The sequence below is a fragment of the Opisthorchis viverrini genome (assembly GCF_000715545.1).
Source record: "Opisthorchis viverrini unplaced genomic scaffold opera_v5_646, whole genome shotgun sequence".
NCBI lineage: Eukaryota > Metazoa > Platyhelminthes > Trematoda > Opisthorchiida > Opisthorchiidae > Opisthorchis > Opisthorchis viverrini.
Genome location: NW_008752315.1, coordinates 29,941 through 47,876, shown reverse-complemented (window position 1 = coordinate 47,876; position 17,936 = coordinate 29,941). Strand labels below are relative to the sequence as shown.

Genomic DNA, 17,936 nt, shown 5'->3' with positions numbered 1-17,936 from the left:
GTCATTTTGCTCGTTTTGAGAGTATAACTAATGAAAGTCACCTGATGTGATCCTGAAGCTTATGTGGTTGGATTCTTGAGGGCAGTACAGTGCGACGCATCGATTAAATCATGAGGGGGCTCCAATAGCGGTCTACACTCTCAGCACGCCGCATGGTCTTTTACATGTTCTGGCTTAGAATTGGTTCAGACAGCTGAAGTTACCCTGGAAAGTCATACCAGGAACAAATGCAACTAACCAACCTTGTTTCCAGCTACTAGTCATCCAATATATCACAAATTCATGCTATGCTGGTCAGAAATCGTGGTATTCAATATTCTAGTTCGGATTGTTCTGATAAAGCCAGGTGACTGTGTCGATCCTCGTGTGCTGCAAACGTTTAACGATTATCATAGTACTAGTACGTTCAATCGTAGCCAACGGGTGTTTGATTGGGGATCGGCCTTTGCTTCTGCCTATGGGAAAGTATTCATCTGCTTGGCTGAGAAAACATGGAATTCCTTTTCCACAGTAATCAATACTCGGTTGTACTAGATTAAAGGTAGTATTTAATTCTATTTCCGTATTGCTGAACGCAGCGCCTCGACTGCTTCTGTGCAGCTTGTTTACACGTCTGCTTTGTGCATTTCAGATAAATTTGAAAAGATCATTTTTTCAGAGGCGGTTATTTCTTGCTCCATTTCCCTCTCGGATGAGTGAAGTTGGAATAGTCTGTTGCTCACATGTTTGGGATAACATGAGCACATTTAAAACCTACCACGAAATAGAAGTGAGAGGATTCTACATTATAACTGAATCAATTCAGATGAAATAATAATGTTTCTCTACCCTCCTTGTGGAATCTTCAGTATTCTTTGTCTGCGATTAACGCTCGGTCTTTCCGTGCTCCGCTTTTTCTGAAAACAAATGAATTTCGTCCGTATTATCTTCCATTCCTTCTTGTTAATAAACAAATACTAATTCGGTGGAATTTATCTCACCCGTCCAATCTGTCTAAAGCTAACCATTTCGATAGCTTCCATCCTTCAACCTAAACTAGTTTATTCCAGTCTACTTTGGTCTCCCGAAACTCAGCATTAGTCTCTAATTCTTTATCACCTGTATAAGCTGAACTTGCCAGTTCGACCGATCCATTCAATAGGAGATTGTTGTGTTTGCTAGATTTTTTTCAACTGTGTGCTGTTAATGTCGTCTTGTTAGTTGGTGGTTCACCCCGTCTCTATGTTCTTTCTGGGTATCGGTGTTGTATCAGATTTCTCACCGCTTGTTAGTTTTGTTAGTGCTTATTGAAAACCTAGATTCCCCATTGGAGGAAAGCATCAGAGCGGGTTTCTTTTCTCGGCAAATATTCAAACCTGGTCTGAAATTTGATCTGTGGTACGGGTAACGATGCCGTATTGCTTAGTGCACCTCTGTCTCTCCACTTCCCCTGTCTAGGCTTGGGTAACCCGGCAGTATCCCAGCCCTTGTGCTTCCTTTGGGGGCATGGCAGCTGCGCACCGAAAGGGTGTCACAGCGGAACGATAATTATTTATTATTGTGCATCTGACTGAAATTAATGGTAACCAGGTTGCTACTATGTTAGCTCACCATTGTCCATCATTTACTTCAGTTCTGTATTTTCGGTGCTTGGTGAAAACGAGCTGTTCGGGTTATTTGGTTTTTACTACTTTTAAACATAGTACATTTGCTCGGAAGCCATGCGACCGCTGTCTGGTTTACGGCGGGCGTACTTCGATATCACGTAGTAGTCCTGCTTAAGAAAAGTCTCCAGGAACCGAATCCCATCTGGGAGTCAACGGGTGCTGTCGTTACAAGTTACTTCGGAAACCCTATGCGTATCCTTGAAACGAAAACTTAGGAATTTGCCGACTAGTTACGGACTCTGTATGTTGGGTCCATGAAAGCGGCAGTCAGCTACCTTCATCTAGTGGTTGACTTCTTGGTCACCGTAAACTAGCTTAACCTTAAGGTGACAACCAATAAGGTCACTGCATATCGTTGATGAAAACTTTAATAACGCTCATGATGCGCCGGAAAGTAGCTTAATGACCCGGATGTGATTGGTGGGATGGAGAAAAATGCCACTGTGCTGTGCAACGTTGTTTATCGAGACGCTACATCCATCTAGGCCAGAAGATAGATTTGGTGAGCTTGAAGATGTTACCAAGGCAGTCTTGGCGAGTTATCACATCAGGCTGCTGTTCGGTTAGTTAATGCCGTACCTCATTTCATATGGGTCATTTCAGGTTGGAATGAATGACCATGATATGTTGGTTAACAATGATTGTGAAGTCACGCTAGAGTGATTGTCGACAGAATGTGCCGTAGGTTGGATAATCGATATTCAGTGATTGCCGAAGTAATCAATGACCGCTGGTAAATTTTTGACGTATGACTCATTTATGGATTGCCAAGTTGAATGACCTGTCAGTACAGGCCGACTAAATTGATCATATCAGTGGTTGCTGCAGCATCGGTGCCAGTTGAGAGTATAGCACTTGCGCTGGTAATGATTTTATCTGTTTCATGTAAGCGTACGACGGTGTTCAGCGAAACATTCCTTACATGAATTTAGCGTTTCCTAATATGTTGGCGTCAGTTAAACTGGCTGGCCAAATAAGACAAAGAATGTAGTATAGACGTGCGGGATCTGCCCGCATCTCGACGAACATCCTCGCGATGAACCATTTTTCTCTCACTTCTTGGTGAGAGAATCATGGCACGTCTGCATGACACTTGTTGGCGGTGGGTTTTCACTTCTTGCGGATGTTCAAAACTTACTACCGTTCGTAGTGTTTAGATCCTTTGTTCCCTTGAAGTACGAATGGCACTAGTTCTGGTCCAGTTTGGTTTTCGTCCTCACAAACGCCCTCTTCCAGTACAGCATCCTCCTCAGTACTCCATTCACTTTAGAGTAAAACTGGTTCCAAATCTTCCACGCCGCACTTGACAAAGGGGCATATTTTTCCGCTTCCAACGGAAAAAGGTGAAATGCGATGTTAGGATGTCTTTCTGGCTAACTTCATATGTTTTCGCGAAGTTTGGACATATTCCGAAATAACTCGGTGATTGAGGTGCAAATTCACTGACCAGCGCTCCGCCGTTCGAACCTAACCCCGGTATCTTGGCTGTTCCCGTGTAGGCTTAAGCAACATGACAGTATCGTATATCTCGTGCTCCCTGCAGGGGGTATTGTGGCTATGCACCGAAGTTGAACGATTATTGTCACTCATTAGGTTTGGAACGAAAATAATCGGGTAGCCATCGATACGCCTTTTAAACGAAGCTGTATAACCCATCGGTACCTTCTAGATAGGTCAAAGAAACTATCGTTCTGCATTCTGGAGCTTCGTCGTCAAAATCAGGTGAAAGTCACAATTATCTGAACAGCTTGTTCACTTTGTAGAAACCCAACAATGTCCTACGTCTACGATGCATGTAACAGTGTGATTTCGTCTTCGCACTTCCCGCATATGCTTTTGATTTCATTTCCTGTTCTCGAGCCGTAGTCTTGATATCTCGTCTGCGTGATCCGTACTTATAACTCCCGAAGTTATGGAGTAATTAGCCACTGTATACACTTCAACCCCTATCCTAGTATTCATAAGAACCTCGCTACAGTGGCGGCATTGCATTCTTTCTGGACGAGGTGTAGCGAGAAAGTACCTCAAGCACTTGACAAATCCTTCAACGTGTTTATCGGTCCACGAGTGCTCTGCCCCGTTAATTCTGATTTCCTATTCTTGCTTTTCGGTACACTGTCGGAATCGATACTACAATGCACTCACGTTTTGAATCGATCATGCACTGAGCTCTAGAAACAAGAAAGGCACTACTTTCAGCGGCACTTCTGGCAATCAAAATAGTTGTTTTCACTTTCATTTGGACGCTGGACTCAAAACCATGCAAATCCCTCGATGTGGTTTGAAACTCCATATCATGAGTAGACAAATTTGCAAATTTTAGCAGAATATAACAAAAAATTCACCTTGGGTTAAAATGGACTCGAGATTGCCACTTTCCTCTGTGCGCGACATCCGAATCTCCCAAATTTCAGCTACGTGACACTTCGAAAATGACCCGAACATCAATAACCGGTCGCTATTCGCTCCAGTCAGTCTTGGGCAGAATTTGTGGAAATAAAACGGCTGATGATAAGACTACTTTAACGAATTCATCACGAATTCGTTAGGTCTCGGTAAAAACGGAACTGTAGCATCCCACGACTTGCACGACTGACTGCCCATTGTCCGCCCTTCAAATGCTGTGTGTACGACTTCACAGGCTCTGGTGAACTTTTAGCCCTATACGGTTTCATCACAGGACGTTTACCTTACGTATGTTCTTTTGGTCCTTCCCGGCGCAGCCTTCTTCAGAATCACTGCTTTTTCTGCATTTTTCCGGTTACAACCTGGCGAGGTTGGTAGGATGGAAACCGATCATTGAAAGATTGAATAACCTCTGACAGCATTATTGAACTCACAGTCAGCAACGTTGTCGGATGTCCCTTGAAATTTTCTCTCAATTACAGTACCCTTCTCGTGATATCTCGAAAAGCTAAGCGATTTGGGTCGCATTGACTTGCTGGTCATGTTGTAGACAGGCGAACAGCCTGGTGCACATGAGTGCAGCGCTCAGCAAACAGGATCCTTTTGGAGCGGGAGGTCGGGTCGATACAGAGAATGTCTTTGGATAACATCAAACCAACTCGTTGGTAGTGTAATTCATTCTCACCGTACACTTTCTGGCGTCAAGCTAGGCGGAAATGAGGGCGTAGCGCACATTCGCGTGTGCTGCTCACAGGGGATAGTGGTGACTGTACTGTACATGCCGGAGGTGAATTGTTTTGCAGGAACTCTGGGAAGGGTCAAACAGATTGATTTCCCATTCGTAAGAGGAGTTACTAACACCGCATGTTTAAAACTAGCAAAGAATACACAATTTAAGAGGTAGCATTCTGTCGAGCAAATAGTCCCCTAACCCATGGATTGCATGAATATGCCATATAGCTATTTAAGAGCAATTGCCGGGACGTCACTAACTCTGGAGCTATACAAATGTAAGTGTTTAAAAATCACCATGAGTTGCTAGCTAGACTTGTCAATTTTGAGCTGTTATTTCGTTAAAACACAGACGTTGCTATTCGGATGGCTCTAAACCCTTTGGGGGTGTGCGACATGAATCTAGCATACCTGAACACCGTGTCACCCTAGCTGGTCAGTTAATAAGATGTGGGTAGTTCTAGACTATGACTACTGTCCATTCCAAAAGTATTCGACTGTCGTCTTAGTTCAGTCCCCTGAACGTCACTTCGAGTTCCAGCTGTGTGTAAGAAGTTGGAGTGTTGCCGTGGCCCGCTCATGATCCGTGTCTACCTGGTTCATTTTATATCGATGAACCAAGCGCCAATCGGGACGAGGAACTAGACGCAAATGGTGCTTAAATGGTGCACTGGTAAAAGTTACATTTTGACCGAACGTGTTCGTTCAACTCAGACCGAATTTGTTCAGAATCGTTACTCGTCCGCAATGCTTGTTATAGGATCCCAACGTCACCTAACTAGACAACGGACACCATGGTTTTAACTGGCACTTTGGATGTTGCATCGATCCCAGTTCTTCAGTCCATTCCGCCAACTTGTTCACAGCGAATACAAAGGGTTTGCGCATTTTGTCGTACCTTTAGGAATAACAATCATTGTCAGCAGGAAGGAGAGAACCGGGAGTTTGTGATTGCATCAGCAAGCGCTCTCATGAGATAAGTGCCAAGTTCCACAGCTAGTTGTTTTGACAAATTAGGAAAATAGGAAAACTGAAACAAACCTGTTGCTGGAGTAAACAACCCTAGATACATTAGAGTGTTTGATAATTTTTCACAGCAAATGTGACTCAATCCTATCTTATGGAAAATTCGCTGAACGCTTGAACGATTTCAGTTCTCCTATTTGGTGCTCTATTTAGAAGAGGAATCACTGTACCAGGACAGGTGTCATCGTACGCCCCACTGAGTACCTCAGAGCAACGAATGCTCTCAAAGGTCGAATCCCCGCATTGAAGTCAACACAATAGAATACCCATTAATGTCTCCTCAGAGGTTGACGGAACGTTTGTAAACCGTTTGTTAAGCTCTGTGAACAGGTCAACAACTGATAGACCCACCTATCAATATATGAAAACACCGCCTAAGAAGCACACTATAAACTCCCATCACTAGATTTTTGTTCTGCCTTGCTGCACCCACCGCGGTAGCCGTCCTCATTCTTCACACATTTTCACCCGCTAAGCTGCTGGACTACTTTGTGCACCATTTCGCCCTCACTACTGTCCATCTCAAACCCGTGCTACTGTCCCGTTTTAAGATTGATATTTTCATCAGTTTATTGTTCGTGTCCTCTAGGCGAAACCATTACCTACCTTGAAGGATAATGATTTCTTGAACGAAATATGTAAAATCTACATTGGAGAAGAAGCTAAGTCAAAGCTTCTCAGTCGACTGGAGTCCGATGTTCAGGTGAGTTAATTTTCCCATCTCTGTGTCTATTTTGTGTAACTTCAGGCCTTGAGAACCATTCAACCGGTTGATTATATTCCCACTCTCGAGCTGTTATTTTTGCAAGGAGATTTGGTTTCACGGCTGGCCACCATGTTCGTGTTCAATAGATTGATTTACTAATACAGTCGTGCGATGTTTCCAGGCACAGCTTCGCTGTTCCCCTTTTGAGAAGATTCTGTGTCACCTTTGACCGTTTGGGTTTTATGTGGAACGTGTGCCACTAAGGCATTATACAACTTGATGTGGTTTATCCGCCATTCTTCTAATAACTTAGATTCGCATGATGATCTGAAAAGGCTTGGCTTCCGTTTGGTTCCCAGTGTCTACTTGGGTAGGCGCATTGTTTTACATTACGCTTCCTCATGACTTCTTATCCTTTAGTTCCTACAAGAAAATAACCTCATGGATTACAGTCTTCTAATTGGAATCCATGAAGTTGATCGTGCCTCTGAAGCTGCTGCATCTTCGGATGAAGCAGGTGGCACCGACCAGGATGGGGCAGTAGATGACCGTACCGCGTCTGCTGGCGACGGTCTCGGCTCGCTTACGTCTCAGTGGCATCTTCGGAGGCTCTCCACCGGTCGGCGCAGTGTGGACCCTTGTGTTGTGGCATTGGCAGGAAGCCAAACGGGTGACTACCGCAGCGCTGGTGATGAGGATGATGACGACGAGGGTGGCGTATTTTCGGATCCTGGAGTCCCAATCCCTGGTGCCATAGGTAAGTTTTCTCTAAAATATCCAGGTGTTGCGTGTGGTTGAGTGCGTTCTGTTATCGCATTGGGCTCTTGGTTAGCTAGTAACCTTCATCAAGAGGTAGTAGATTGTTCCAACGGCAGCTAGTTTTCGTCATCTTCACTTGGGCGAGTTTCTGAGAACATCACGTTTTGTCTCAATTATTCCAACTGAGAACCTCAGAATTTGTTTAGAGACTACCGCAATCGGAGCTCAATTTCGACAAGAGAGAGCTAATCCTAGCGGTCTATCCGCCCAACAACAACAAAACCTTTCAAACATTACTCGGACTGCAGCTATGGTTGTTCGTAGAGGTCTAAACCGCAAGTTCTGGTCACGAGCGCAGTGCATTTCTAATGCCATATCTCTCCTCTCCGACTCAGCCATTGGTGTACCGTAGGTGAATGCCGTAGATGAATGCACAGAGTTCTGTAAACGGCTTGTTTTGCCCCTTCGACGAATGGCAGTGTTTGGTGAGTTCTGCTTAGATGACTGACTGCGTTACTCCTGGCACAAGCAGTATCCTGTGCCAGTGTATTGTGAAAGCTAAGTTGGCAAAACCGCGTCATCTTTAGAGGCGATGGGATATTTACCTCTCTCTGAGAAGTAATTCACTACTATAAGAGCGTATTGCTTTGTGGATGTGTAACCTATCGTTTTCGCAGTAAAATTCCCGGAAGTTAACAGCGTTCGGTAATCGCGTTGCTGACAGTTAGAGGGACTCACTCTTACGTCAGAGTATGTTGAGTTTTTTGGTCAGATGACTTTGCTATAGGAAATTTTGTTTTGCTGCATCAAGTGTTGCGGGTACCTCGGTCGGGGACTGAAGAAGAGAGGTGACTAGTCAAAGATCTAGCGAAAATATTCAAACTGAGAGAACCGATGCTGAAAAACTAACTTTTCAACTTGTTCTTGTTGGAGGTAGAAGGCTTTCCGCACGATCTGAATGACAGCATGAATTCCTGGGAAAGGGGAACCATCGCGTCATCAGCATCTTGTAGTGTTCAACCGCTTGTACGGCAGTGAAGCATCGGTGTTGAACACTGATGTCATGCTGTCGATGATGATGATGATGATGACCGCCTAGTTGCTGGCACTCAGGTGGAAAATGTTTCTGGGGAGAAGTTAGGAAGCACAGTTGTGGCTAGAAATGTCGTGAAGGGAATCAATCGGTCTATGGACTGTTTGTAAACTTCACCAGAGCCTTCATCCCACTCAGAAGAAAAACACCGTTGATCGTGCTGCAAAAGTATGAGTATCTAGACGCATCAAACCCTTTCACGCGGGAGTGAAAGTTCAGATACATAAGTGCGCAGCAATCTTGGCGGAGTTCGAATTCGACGCGGTAGTGGAGCACGGGTGCGTTCCTATCGCAGTCCTTTTATGCCTGCATTTACCAACTATTTAGCAGGGACACTGCACCACCGTGAGGCAGGTATATCTCACTATGGTTAGAACAGCGTGTGTTTTTGCATTCACATGGTGCTAAATTTGTTTGCGGCGCCCTTTCATGACTACTCTATATCGTGAATTTGATGGCCTAGTGACCGTAATTTTACTTGTCTAAGTGTCGGTGTGTTGACGTTCGTCAGTCTCTAATTAAGTTGGCACCTTGAGACTAGAGGTACTTTCGCTTTGTGCGCAACTGTCAGCCAGTGTACACCACCTGACTGTACTTATTAGTTTTCCGCCTTTTTTTATCGTCGACCAGTGTGTCGCAGTGTATACACGGACCTCTACGTGATTTAAGGCCACTCACTCTTAGTTTAAGTTTCATGTTGCCGTTCTGTGGCTTACTACCTTATCCGTTTTACGGTAGACCCCCCGGTTTCATTACAAATTTTAATGAATGCGGTATACATCACGTCACGCCTCTTTTCACGCTTCCATCAGGTTGTACCATACAGTAGTCCTATAGATGCAGCGTAAAACCTAACTGACTGCTACACTCGACACAATCTAGTTCGCCCACTCCAACAGACGTGCCTTGATAGCGATCCTCCATATAATTACAGCCGCAAACCTAGTGTCATCGTACTCATGGAGGACAGCACCAGAATGCTAAAGTGTCCTCAACGGACCATGTCTGAAACCATAGGGGAATGGCCAATGGGTTTTTCTAATGAGCTCTATGTGTGTTTTCAGGAGAGGTGTGTAACTATTTGGCCAAGTGTGAAGTATCTTGGAACTGACTTGTGGTGTGGGTCTCATAGGATTTTTTTAGTGTTTACGTCTACTACAGGGATGTCCTTTAGTCTGTACGAGCGAGGCAACGGTCCGTTTCCAGGATGAATGTGTTAGTTGAATCAGTTTCACATACGTGGGCTTGAGATTGTATAGTCCACGATTAAATGTCTCACTTAACGGAAGCAAATACAAATGCTAAGGTATTTTCGGCTGTTTTATATGCATGTCTTCTCGTGTGTTTAAAACTTCACAGACAGTACACTAGCCATCGATCACCTCATGAGACTCATCGATTTAATGGGACTTTCTACATATGTTGTATTCATGGCATTTATCTGAGCAGCAATATCAGAATTGTTCGGTTAGTTCAGTATGGCACTGAAGCATCGGTGTTGAACGCTGATGTCATGCTGTCGATGACGATGATGGAAGCATCGGGGTTGAAGCTGATGTCATGCTGTCGATGACGATGATGATGATGGTTGGTTCGGACAAACAGTCGCCAGCACGGCAAATTTCATGCTCTGTGCATACATACGCATTCTAGTTCATTTTGTGCTGTCCATCGAAGTCAAACATTCTTTCCAGAAGCATGGATTGATTCAACTTATGAGTGACTTACCCCCAGGCTCAAGTATCTGTTGCGCAGCTCACCAGCGGTGGTGTTTGAATTCTCAGATGTACACGTTTCACTGGAAATCGTCAATCTTTCGACAAGTTTTCTTACTCACGAATTGCAGATCGGGGAAAACTTCGATATTTCATAATTATTCATTTAAGTTTCGAAAGGAGCTCTGGAGCGAAACTGTCCAGATTAATTGTCTTGTTGTATGATGGCGTTCTGGATCACTTTGATGGCATACTGATCAACTTCCCGTCCATCCTCGGCAGCCCACAACGATGCTACAATTTTATCGGAGCAGTCAATAAAGTGAGGTTAGCTTCGATTTGGTGCATGACTTACGCCGATAACATTCATTTATTATTTATTGTGATGCAAGAAAATGAGTTCTTAAGCTGGCGTACACTCGATGCTGTGTCGTCTTTCCTGTGCCTTTATGGATACTTGTGTTTCCCGTCCATTTTGGCTAAGTCTACATCCACTTGTGGCCCTCTAGTAGCCCCAAGGTCATCTGGCTGATTTTAGCTGCAGATTCAGAAAGTATAAGCGGGAAAATTACAGCAGACTCATAACTAGACTGATTCGCGCTGGCGTCATTACATTAAATGAACGAGCGATTTTGTGGAGCAAACGTGGTGTTATTCTCGAGAGAGAAGTGATTCTCTTCTGCATAAAATCCTCCGGTTCATTTTGAGCGCACATGCTGCGTATTTTCTCACTCCAGGATATATGTCCGCATGCTTTCTGCCGGTTACCCATCCATGTCTCTTTATTGTTCGTCTGTAATGGTTGTCTACTGACTTTTGTTTTGACTGTTTTTCTTTCATTTCTTAATAGTCAGCCTCACTCCGCCTGAGAGTCCTCCAGACAACGCACCCTTCTCTTCGTTTTCCGTGGACCAACTTCATCCAAGTTTTGAGTATTACGGTATCACAAGCTCTTCAGGTAGGTGACTTTTTTTTATTGCATCCCGCATTAATTTCGACGAGTAATCCTGTTCTCCTGTGTTTTATTCGGGCACCAATAGAGTATACTTGGCAACCCGCCTTGTAGCGTCTGGTATGAGTCGCTTTGTCTCGCAGTTTAGGTCACTCCATCACGAAGCTAACGAACTCGCGAATATCGGCTTAAAAGCCTGTTGCCACGGAACTACTCTTTAACGTTTTTTTCTTTATATGGCGACGGTTAATCAAAATATGTAGTAGAAAAGTGTTTGTATATCTATCTGTAGCTTCTAGACTCCTTAATGTGGACCGCACATGATCGCACGGACATATAAACAATTTCTTTTTTGTGTGATTACAAAGAATTGAAGGACCTCATCATCCTAGAGTCATTCGTTGTCCGATTACACTGTATCCCCAGAAGCCTGTGTTTTACTTTGTGTGACACTTTCATGCGTTGAATAATACACAGTCATCAGCTCCATCAGATGACAATACTGGCGCTTCACTGCCATACAACCATGTCAGTCTATCTTCATAAGGCCTTTTAAAGGAAAGAAAAAGAAAAGGGAAAAGGTAGGCAACTTGGGGCTAGCATACCTCAAGCATCCACGATGCCCATACCTCTGACACATAGTCAGACAATGGATTGCAACCGACAGCATGAACACCCCCGATGTTGGTTGTCCACCATATCGTCCAGTGTCTCCAACTAAGCATAGGGTCCCGTAGACATTCTTAATGGCGTCATGTCATTCTGTGAACCTCTAGGTTACCGCCATTCCGAGTTAGGCACGGAGAACAGCATTCATCTCGACAAGGAATAACTAGGCATGCGTAACACATGGCCTAGGCACCTTATCTTGCAGTACTGGATGCATATCTTGAGTGAAATAGCGTTTTCGTAACCGAAACCCAACTCCTAATCATCTCATTTCGCATTCGCTTGGTCCAACCGATTCTGACCATAGTTCTGATCCTCCGCTTGAATTGGTCAAGCCTCGCAGCCATACAACGATACAACCTGTACTGTAATCTGATAGGCGCATCCTTTGGAACTCTGTTGTATTTCTTTTTGATGCCATTTGGCAAAAGCAAAACTGGCCTGTGAGATTTGTGCGTTGACTTCGTCTATTACATTACCGTCGGAGTAGGTACCATTTCCAAGGTACATAAAGGGTTGGACAATTTCCAGTGTCTTTCCTTGAATTCTTGTGGGCATGTTCAAAGACTGTACATCCCGCAGAATGACTGCATGTTTTGAAAATAGGTACCACCATTAACTCACTCTAGTTGGTTGGAGCAGTCTTTTTCGGAAAATAAGTTTGACAAGCACTTAATGAACATGTCGTCTTTGGAGAGTTGGTCAGGAGAGTCAGCTGGATGACGCTTGAGAGCGGAAAGTTATTCGCTTATCGACGAAGCCGTCAGTTATTCCGATTTTGCTGTCCAGGACTGCATTGCGGGTCGGGAATTCGGCTGAGCAACTGCAGATGGCTAATTGAATTGGTGTTTAAAGTATTCAAGCAAAGGTTTTAGGCGCTCTCTTTTTTACAAGTAAGCGAGCCGTTGTTATCGTTGTTGTTGTGATCAGAGGCCTCTCTAGGCCCGTTGCACGTACCAGCTTAAACACATCCCCAGAGTATCTCGCCTCCTCTATCTCTTCAGCTTTCTAGATTCACTAGGTTTTGGTTCCGCTCGGATGCTTTTCGCCTGAAAACCGACAGTTCGTGCAGGGCTGTCGTACTTCCAACCAGGAGGAATTTATCCGAGCTTCTAGCAATTTGATGGTCCTCAAGCCCAGTGGCTTGGTCTGCTTATTTGAATTATTTCGAAAGCAGGTGTCTTGCTTCTTTGAGTCTTGTGTACAGTACCTTCCCCTAGTACTCAATATCACATGATATAGCACCCGAAAGGGACTTTTGTAGGTGGTTCTGGTAGACTTTTTACAGGAGGGCCCGGGAGCTTCTTAATTGCCAGGCTAGGTGTGAACGTCTTGTGCACAGTGAAAAGCAGCAACGAACAAGCGCGTGGTCCGAATCCACAATTGTTCCGGAACGATCGACAGTCAGTAATTGACCTGTGCCGCCCATAGCCAGTGGCGATGGGGTCTAGCTCTGTTGCAGATTTGGTCGCATAAGAAGCGCACCACGTGGTTGTTTCGGAAGTTAGTACTGTGTCTCTATTCCAGTCCAAGACGATCACCCAAATAAGCCTCAGCAGTCTTACGTCTGCCTACTTGGTCCAATTCTTTCGTGGCGATCCAATCTCTTGTTACCCGGAGAAATTACCCTACTCAGAGAGCAGAGCAACGACCATCTGGTCATCTAATCAACCCATAGAAAGTTGTTCAACGGCGTTCCAGATTAGCTTACTTAATTTGCCATTAACCTGCTCTTGGATACAGCGTCCCTTAAGGCAACAAAGTTTTCCTACTGACTACGACAACACTAATCGACCCACCATTTTCAACTGACAACTGAGCTGTTTTTGCTCAACCCAATAGCGTAGCTCATCAAAATCACGACTTAGGGCACATCATTCCTGACTTAAAATTATCACTTTCCAACTGACTGATATCACTGTTGAAGTTCATACACATCGCGATTCTCAAATGTGCTCGATACTCGATTGGACCAAAGAACTGGTCCTAGTGATACCTCCTCTCTCCGCACGTAACGAGAGTTGTATGCACGTTGTATGCATGTTGTTGCATGTCAAACTGGAGTTGGTGCGTCCTTACCTGAACGATTTCGCCAGGACAGGGGGACCATTGTTCAAGACGATTCACCCATTCTACAAATCCCTCAACGAACAAAAACTACGACAACTTATCCAGCAGGGTTCAAGCGTCTGTGGCGCTACCAGATTGAGGAGTCTAGATAAGCGAGCCAGTCGATCGACACGACCAAGGTATGTCACGGCGTCGTCGTTCGATGCGTCGGGCTTTCCGCTCGCATCAATCAAGTGCGAACATGCTCACGACTGGTATACCAGATGTGCGATGTTCAAATCCTGACACGGCCAAGGAAATGCACTGCTGATGAGCTCTTACAAGAGCTTCGCCCCTAAATGATTGCACCAAGACAGCAGGACTCTTGTTCAAAACGAGAGTCATGTGAGTGTGTATTCTACAAATCCCGCAACCACCAACAGCTAATCCGTCTTTGTTGTGATTTACGAAACCTGTCGGGCCACGTAACATGTGACTTGACATCACATCAAAGCCGGTTGGACCAGATTCTATCACATCCCGTCGCTTCTCATTAGCAATTCAGACTTGACCTCCGTGGAGTGCATGATTGACACCTAGATGATATTGATCTCAACAACACCAGGCGTTCAACTGACAACATATTACCATCAACTATACCACACTATCAAAATGTGATTTTTCAACGCCTGGATTAGTCTGATATTCTGGTCTTTGCTCACACTGAAGAGTACGTACACTTCCTGATTTGCCTTGGGACTAGCCTTCCGAAGAATCTACCGTAAGTTGAGTGTCTAAAATACGTTGGACCGCATGGCTTCATGTTTGGAATATCCCTTAGCTCAGAGACGATCCGAAATGTCGTATGTAACCTCTTGTCACACGTCGCGTGCCCAGAAATATTCGGAAAAACTTGAGGTTCTCGGTAGGCCGAAGGATGACGCAGCTTTCAAAGAAAATACGAGCGTTCTAAAACAACCATATATTTTATTCTTTGTCGAATACCGTCCAGTACATTTAGAGGGGGATTAACGTTGGGCCGAAGTTTGTGGTCACGGCATTTACGAGTGTGTTGATCGGTTTATTCAAGCTGCTACGCTATTTAGCCCCCCAGTCAGAGTTCATTCTATTTATGCAAATCCAATCTCCTTGTTTATGTATAATCACGCCACGATTTAAGCTTTCCGTTGAGGAAAGCTATCACCTAATTGTCAGGCCTCCAAAAGTAGCTTTATAAGCAGATATAGTAGAATTTCAAGGGTAATAAGCAGGTATTTGGATATTTGTTCCAACTTCGACCAGCTAATGGAGACGCTTCCCACACGCTTCACCAGCCACTCACTGACTTCACCTCTGCAACATTTACTCATTCTGAACACGAATTTTTGCCGATTGGAACTTTCATTCACCGTAATTGTGTAATTTTTCACTTGGCTGGTTTTTTACCTACTCCCAATGCCCCGCGTAATAACCTCGCCTCTCGTATACTTGTGCACAGTGGGTACTTCAAGCAAATTTTTATGGATACCGAATTATTTTATCATTCACACGTAATACGGTTGTAAATTTACGCTGAAAATTCACCGTAGGGTACCTAAACTTCTACTGGACTTGATTTGACTCACCGTCTGAGCTTTGCTGTGTTCCAGGTTGTGTTCATCAGCGCATCTTGTACCGCGATTTGTGAATGACATTGACCATCTCACTATGACACTGTTTTCCCGATATATAAAAGAACAAAACTATAAGTTTTGCAGTCAGTTCCTGAACCGTATATGTCCGAGTATAAGATAGGGGCCAATTCACAGGCCTTAGGGGAATCAAGCTCGGATCGGCGAGACGCTAATTTACGGTTACCTGGCTTCATTTGTGTGCAGCGCGATCCTAGCGCCGCAGGGTGACTCACTAAACCCGCGCTCTGTATCAGTATGACTTTCAATATGTACTTGTTGCTTGTCATAGAAACGCCTGCTTGCCAAATTGACGTGCGCCAAGAGAGTACAAGAACTACTCGTTCTTCTGCAATCGTATATGACGTGAACGCCTTTAACCGCACGTATATTTCCGCGGTTCATCAAGTTACAACAAACTTGAATACGAAAGTTCGTTGCGTACCTTCGCTACTCTTTTCTTGCTACTCAACCTTTCATGCATTGCTGCGGTGGGTTGGTGCTTGAATAATGACCAGGAAATCATTTCAATATTTTCTGTGTCACCTAGGTTTTATCTGTTGCAGAGACAAATAGATGTGGCAAATTTGGTTTAATTCTGCGTCACAAACAATATTATCCGTTATTCGGTTACAGTGGTGTTCTCTTTTTTTCGAGAATCCAAAATTTCGCTTTACTGTACCAGCTGTGCCATACCAGAAACTGCACATACCCGTTTGAATCACACAGCTTTCCTCATTAACCTTCCATTCGTTCCTCAGGCGCACCTCGTCCAATGGTCTACTTTGTTGCCATCATCGACCTGTTGACCCGTTACGGTATGCGTAAGCGCACGGCTCAAACTTACAAGACGGTTAAGCACGGAACCAGTACTGAGGTTAGCTCGGTCAAGCCGGAAATGTACGGCAAACGTTTGTTGGATTTCATGTCACAATGCATCGACTGATCGATGTGGCTGACGGTTCAGTCATCCAGACCTCGGCTTTCCAATTCCAATCGGGGCACCTCCGGTCCAGCCGTAGTTTCATATCGCACAGTTTCGCATTTGCGTTCACCAGCTTTGTTCACACTTCCAGATCAGCGCCCCATGATCTTCATTGTCTATCTGTTCATCAGCGTTTATGCATCACTGCAACAGTGTAAAGCCTTTCATGGCTCATCATTCCTCTCGACACCGAATTTATCTTCTGCCCATTTGTGGTGAACCAGAATGATCCAAGTCAGTTTAACTTGTTTCTGTTACCAGTTTATTTCCTCCTATCATGCATACTGTTGGGCACCAGCGCCCTGGTTCTTCACACTCCATCAATATTGACTCCCGAAGAACATTTCTGTCTTTCTTTCGGTTTCTTCAGTTAACCCTTATGTGGAAGCTCGGTTCATATGTCTATCCGAATTCAGTCGAAAAAAAAATTTGCTCTGATCATTTTCCATTTTGGAGCTCGCTTCATATGCTTCTCCGAATTCAGTCAAAAATTTTTGCTCTGGTCATTCCCCATTGTTTCTCGGTCTGATAAACAAGGACGGAAAATCATCTGCTTATGTTTTTTTTGTGACTGCTGCCTGAACTAATGCAGGTCACCTTCAGTTATTTATCTCTGCAGCACAGTGTTCATTCTACCAGGTATCTTTTTTTCCGCTTGACTGCTTTGGTCCATCTTCTACTATGTCAGGGATACCACAACAGGTGATGAGTTTGTCCGGCGAGGTGTATTATTGTAAACAACTATGATTGCATATTCCGTATTGTATTATGCTTTTTCCAATGTGACTTCGAGAATCAATCAGGGTTTATTCGTACATGTGGGCTGACCCCATTTTTGGCGGATTACTTCTGCCAGTCGCTAGTTTACGGATCCAGTTGAGAAAAAGTCGTTTGTTGTCCTCATTTGAGGACCACTGGACCAATTTTATCAGCGCCTAGACGCAATCGCTTTCGTCAGTTGAAACGATCCAGATATGGTGTTCGGACCGTTCTAATAATGGATGTGTTTGCCGGGATCTTCATCCCTCATGGTATCAACCGGTTGGTCAAACTCCCGTTTGGAATCTTATGCTCCACATGGCTTCACGTGTCCTCTCTGAAACTGGACTTTGTGTAGCTTAGACCCGGCCATCATCCTAGTTGAAACCACGAGAGGCTCTAGAGCTCCATAGGATGTAATTGGATGTAATTCACAGGGGGCCAGTCATATGTGTAACATATTAGCTGTCCGATATTTTGAGCAGCTCATCAACTTATGCAGCTATTTGAAAGCAACAAGTTTGCTCGTGATAGCAGATAGCCGATGCTTAGAAAACGGCATGGTCATTCGATTGCACGTACACAGTTACCATGGTCTGGCTGTCTAGCACAAGGTAGCTTAGCATGCACGTGACTAAGCATGTGCCATTTCATAAAGGCTTTTATAGAAAAGTCTAATAACTTTGGGAATTCCAGTGAAATTGTACCTCGTGCTTCATAACCTTTCTGGGGTATCTCCATATTCGATTTCATATGTCTCTCCCCGCAA

At 44.4% G+C, this 17,936-nt stretch overlaps 1 protein-coding gene across 1 annotated transcript in view; it reads left to right on the top strand.

Moving 5' to 3' along the window:
- The window catches only part of T265_11926 (hypothetical protein), a gene marked incomplete at both ends in the record, with an annotated part of 31,877 nt that extends 15,508 nt beyond the window's left edge, over positions 1 to 16,369 (top strand). The window contains 4 exons of the mRNA XM_009178754.1: positions 6,400 to 6,513; positions 6,937 to 7,273; positions 10,934 to 11,041; positions 16,185 to 16,369. Coding sequence (XP_009177018.1) covers positions 6,400 to 6,513; positions 6,937 to 7,273; positions 10,934 to 11,041; positions 16,185 to 16,369 — 744 coding nt within the window. The remainder of the gene's footprint in view (positions 1 to 6,399; positions 6,514 to 6,936; positions 7,274 to 10,933; positions 11,042 to 16,184) is intronic.
- Between the last annotated feature and the right edge of the window lie 1,567 nt (positions 16,370 to 17,936).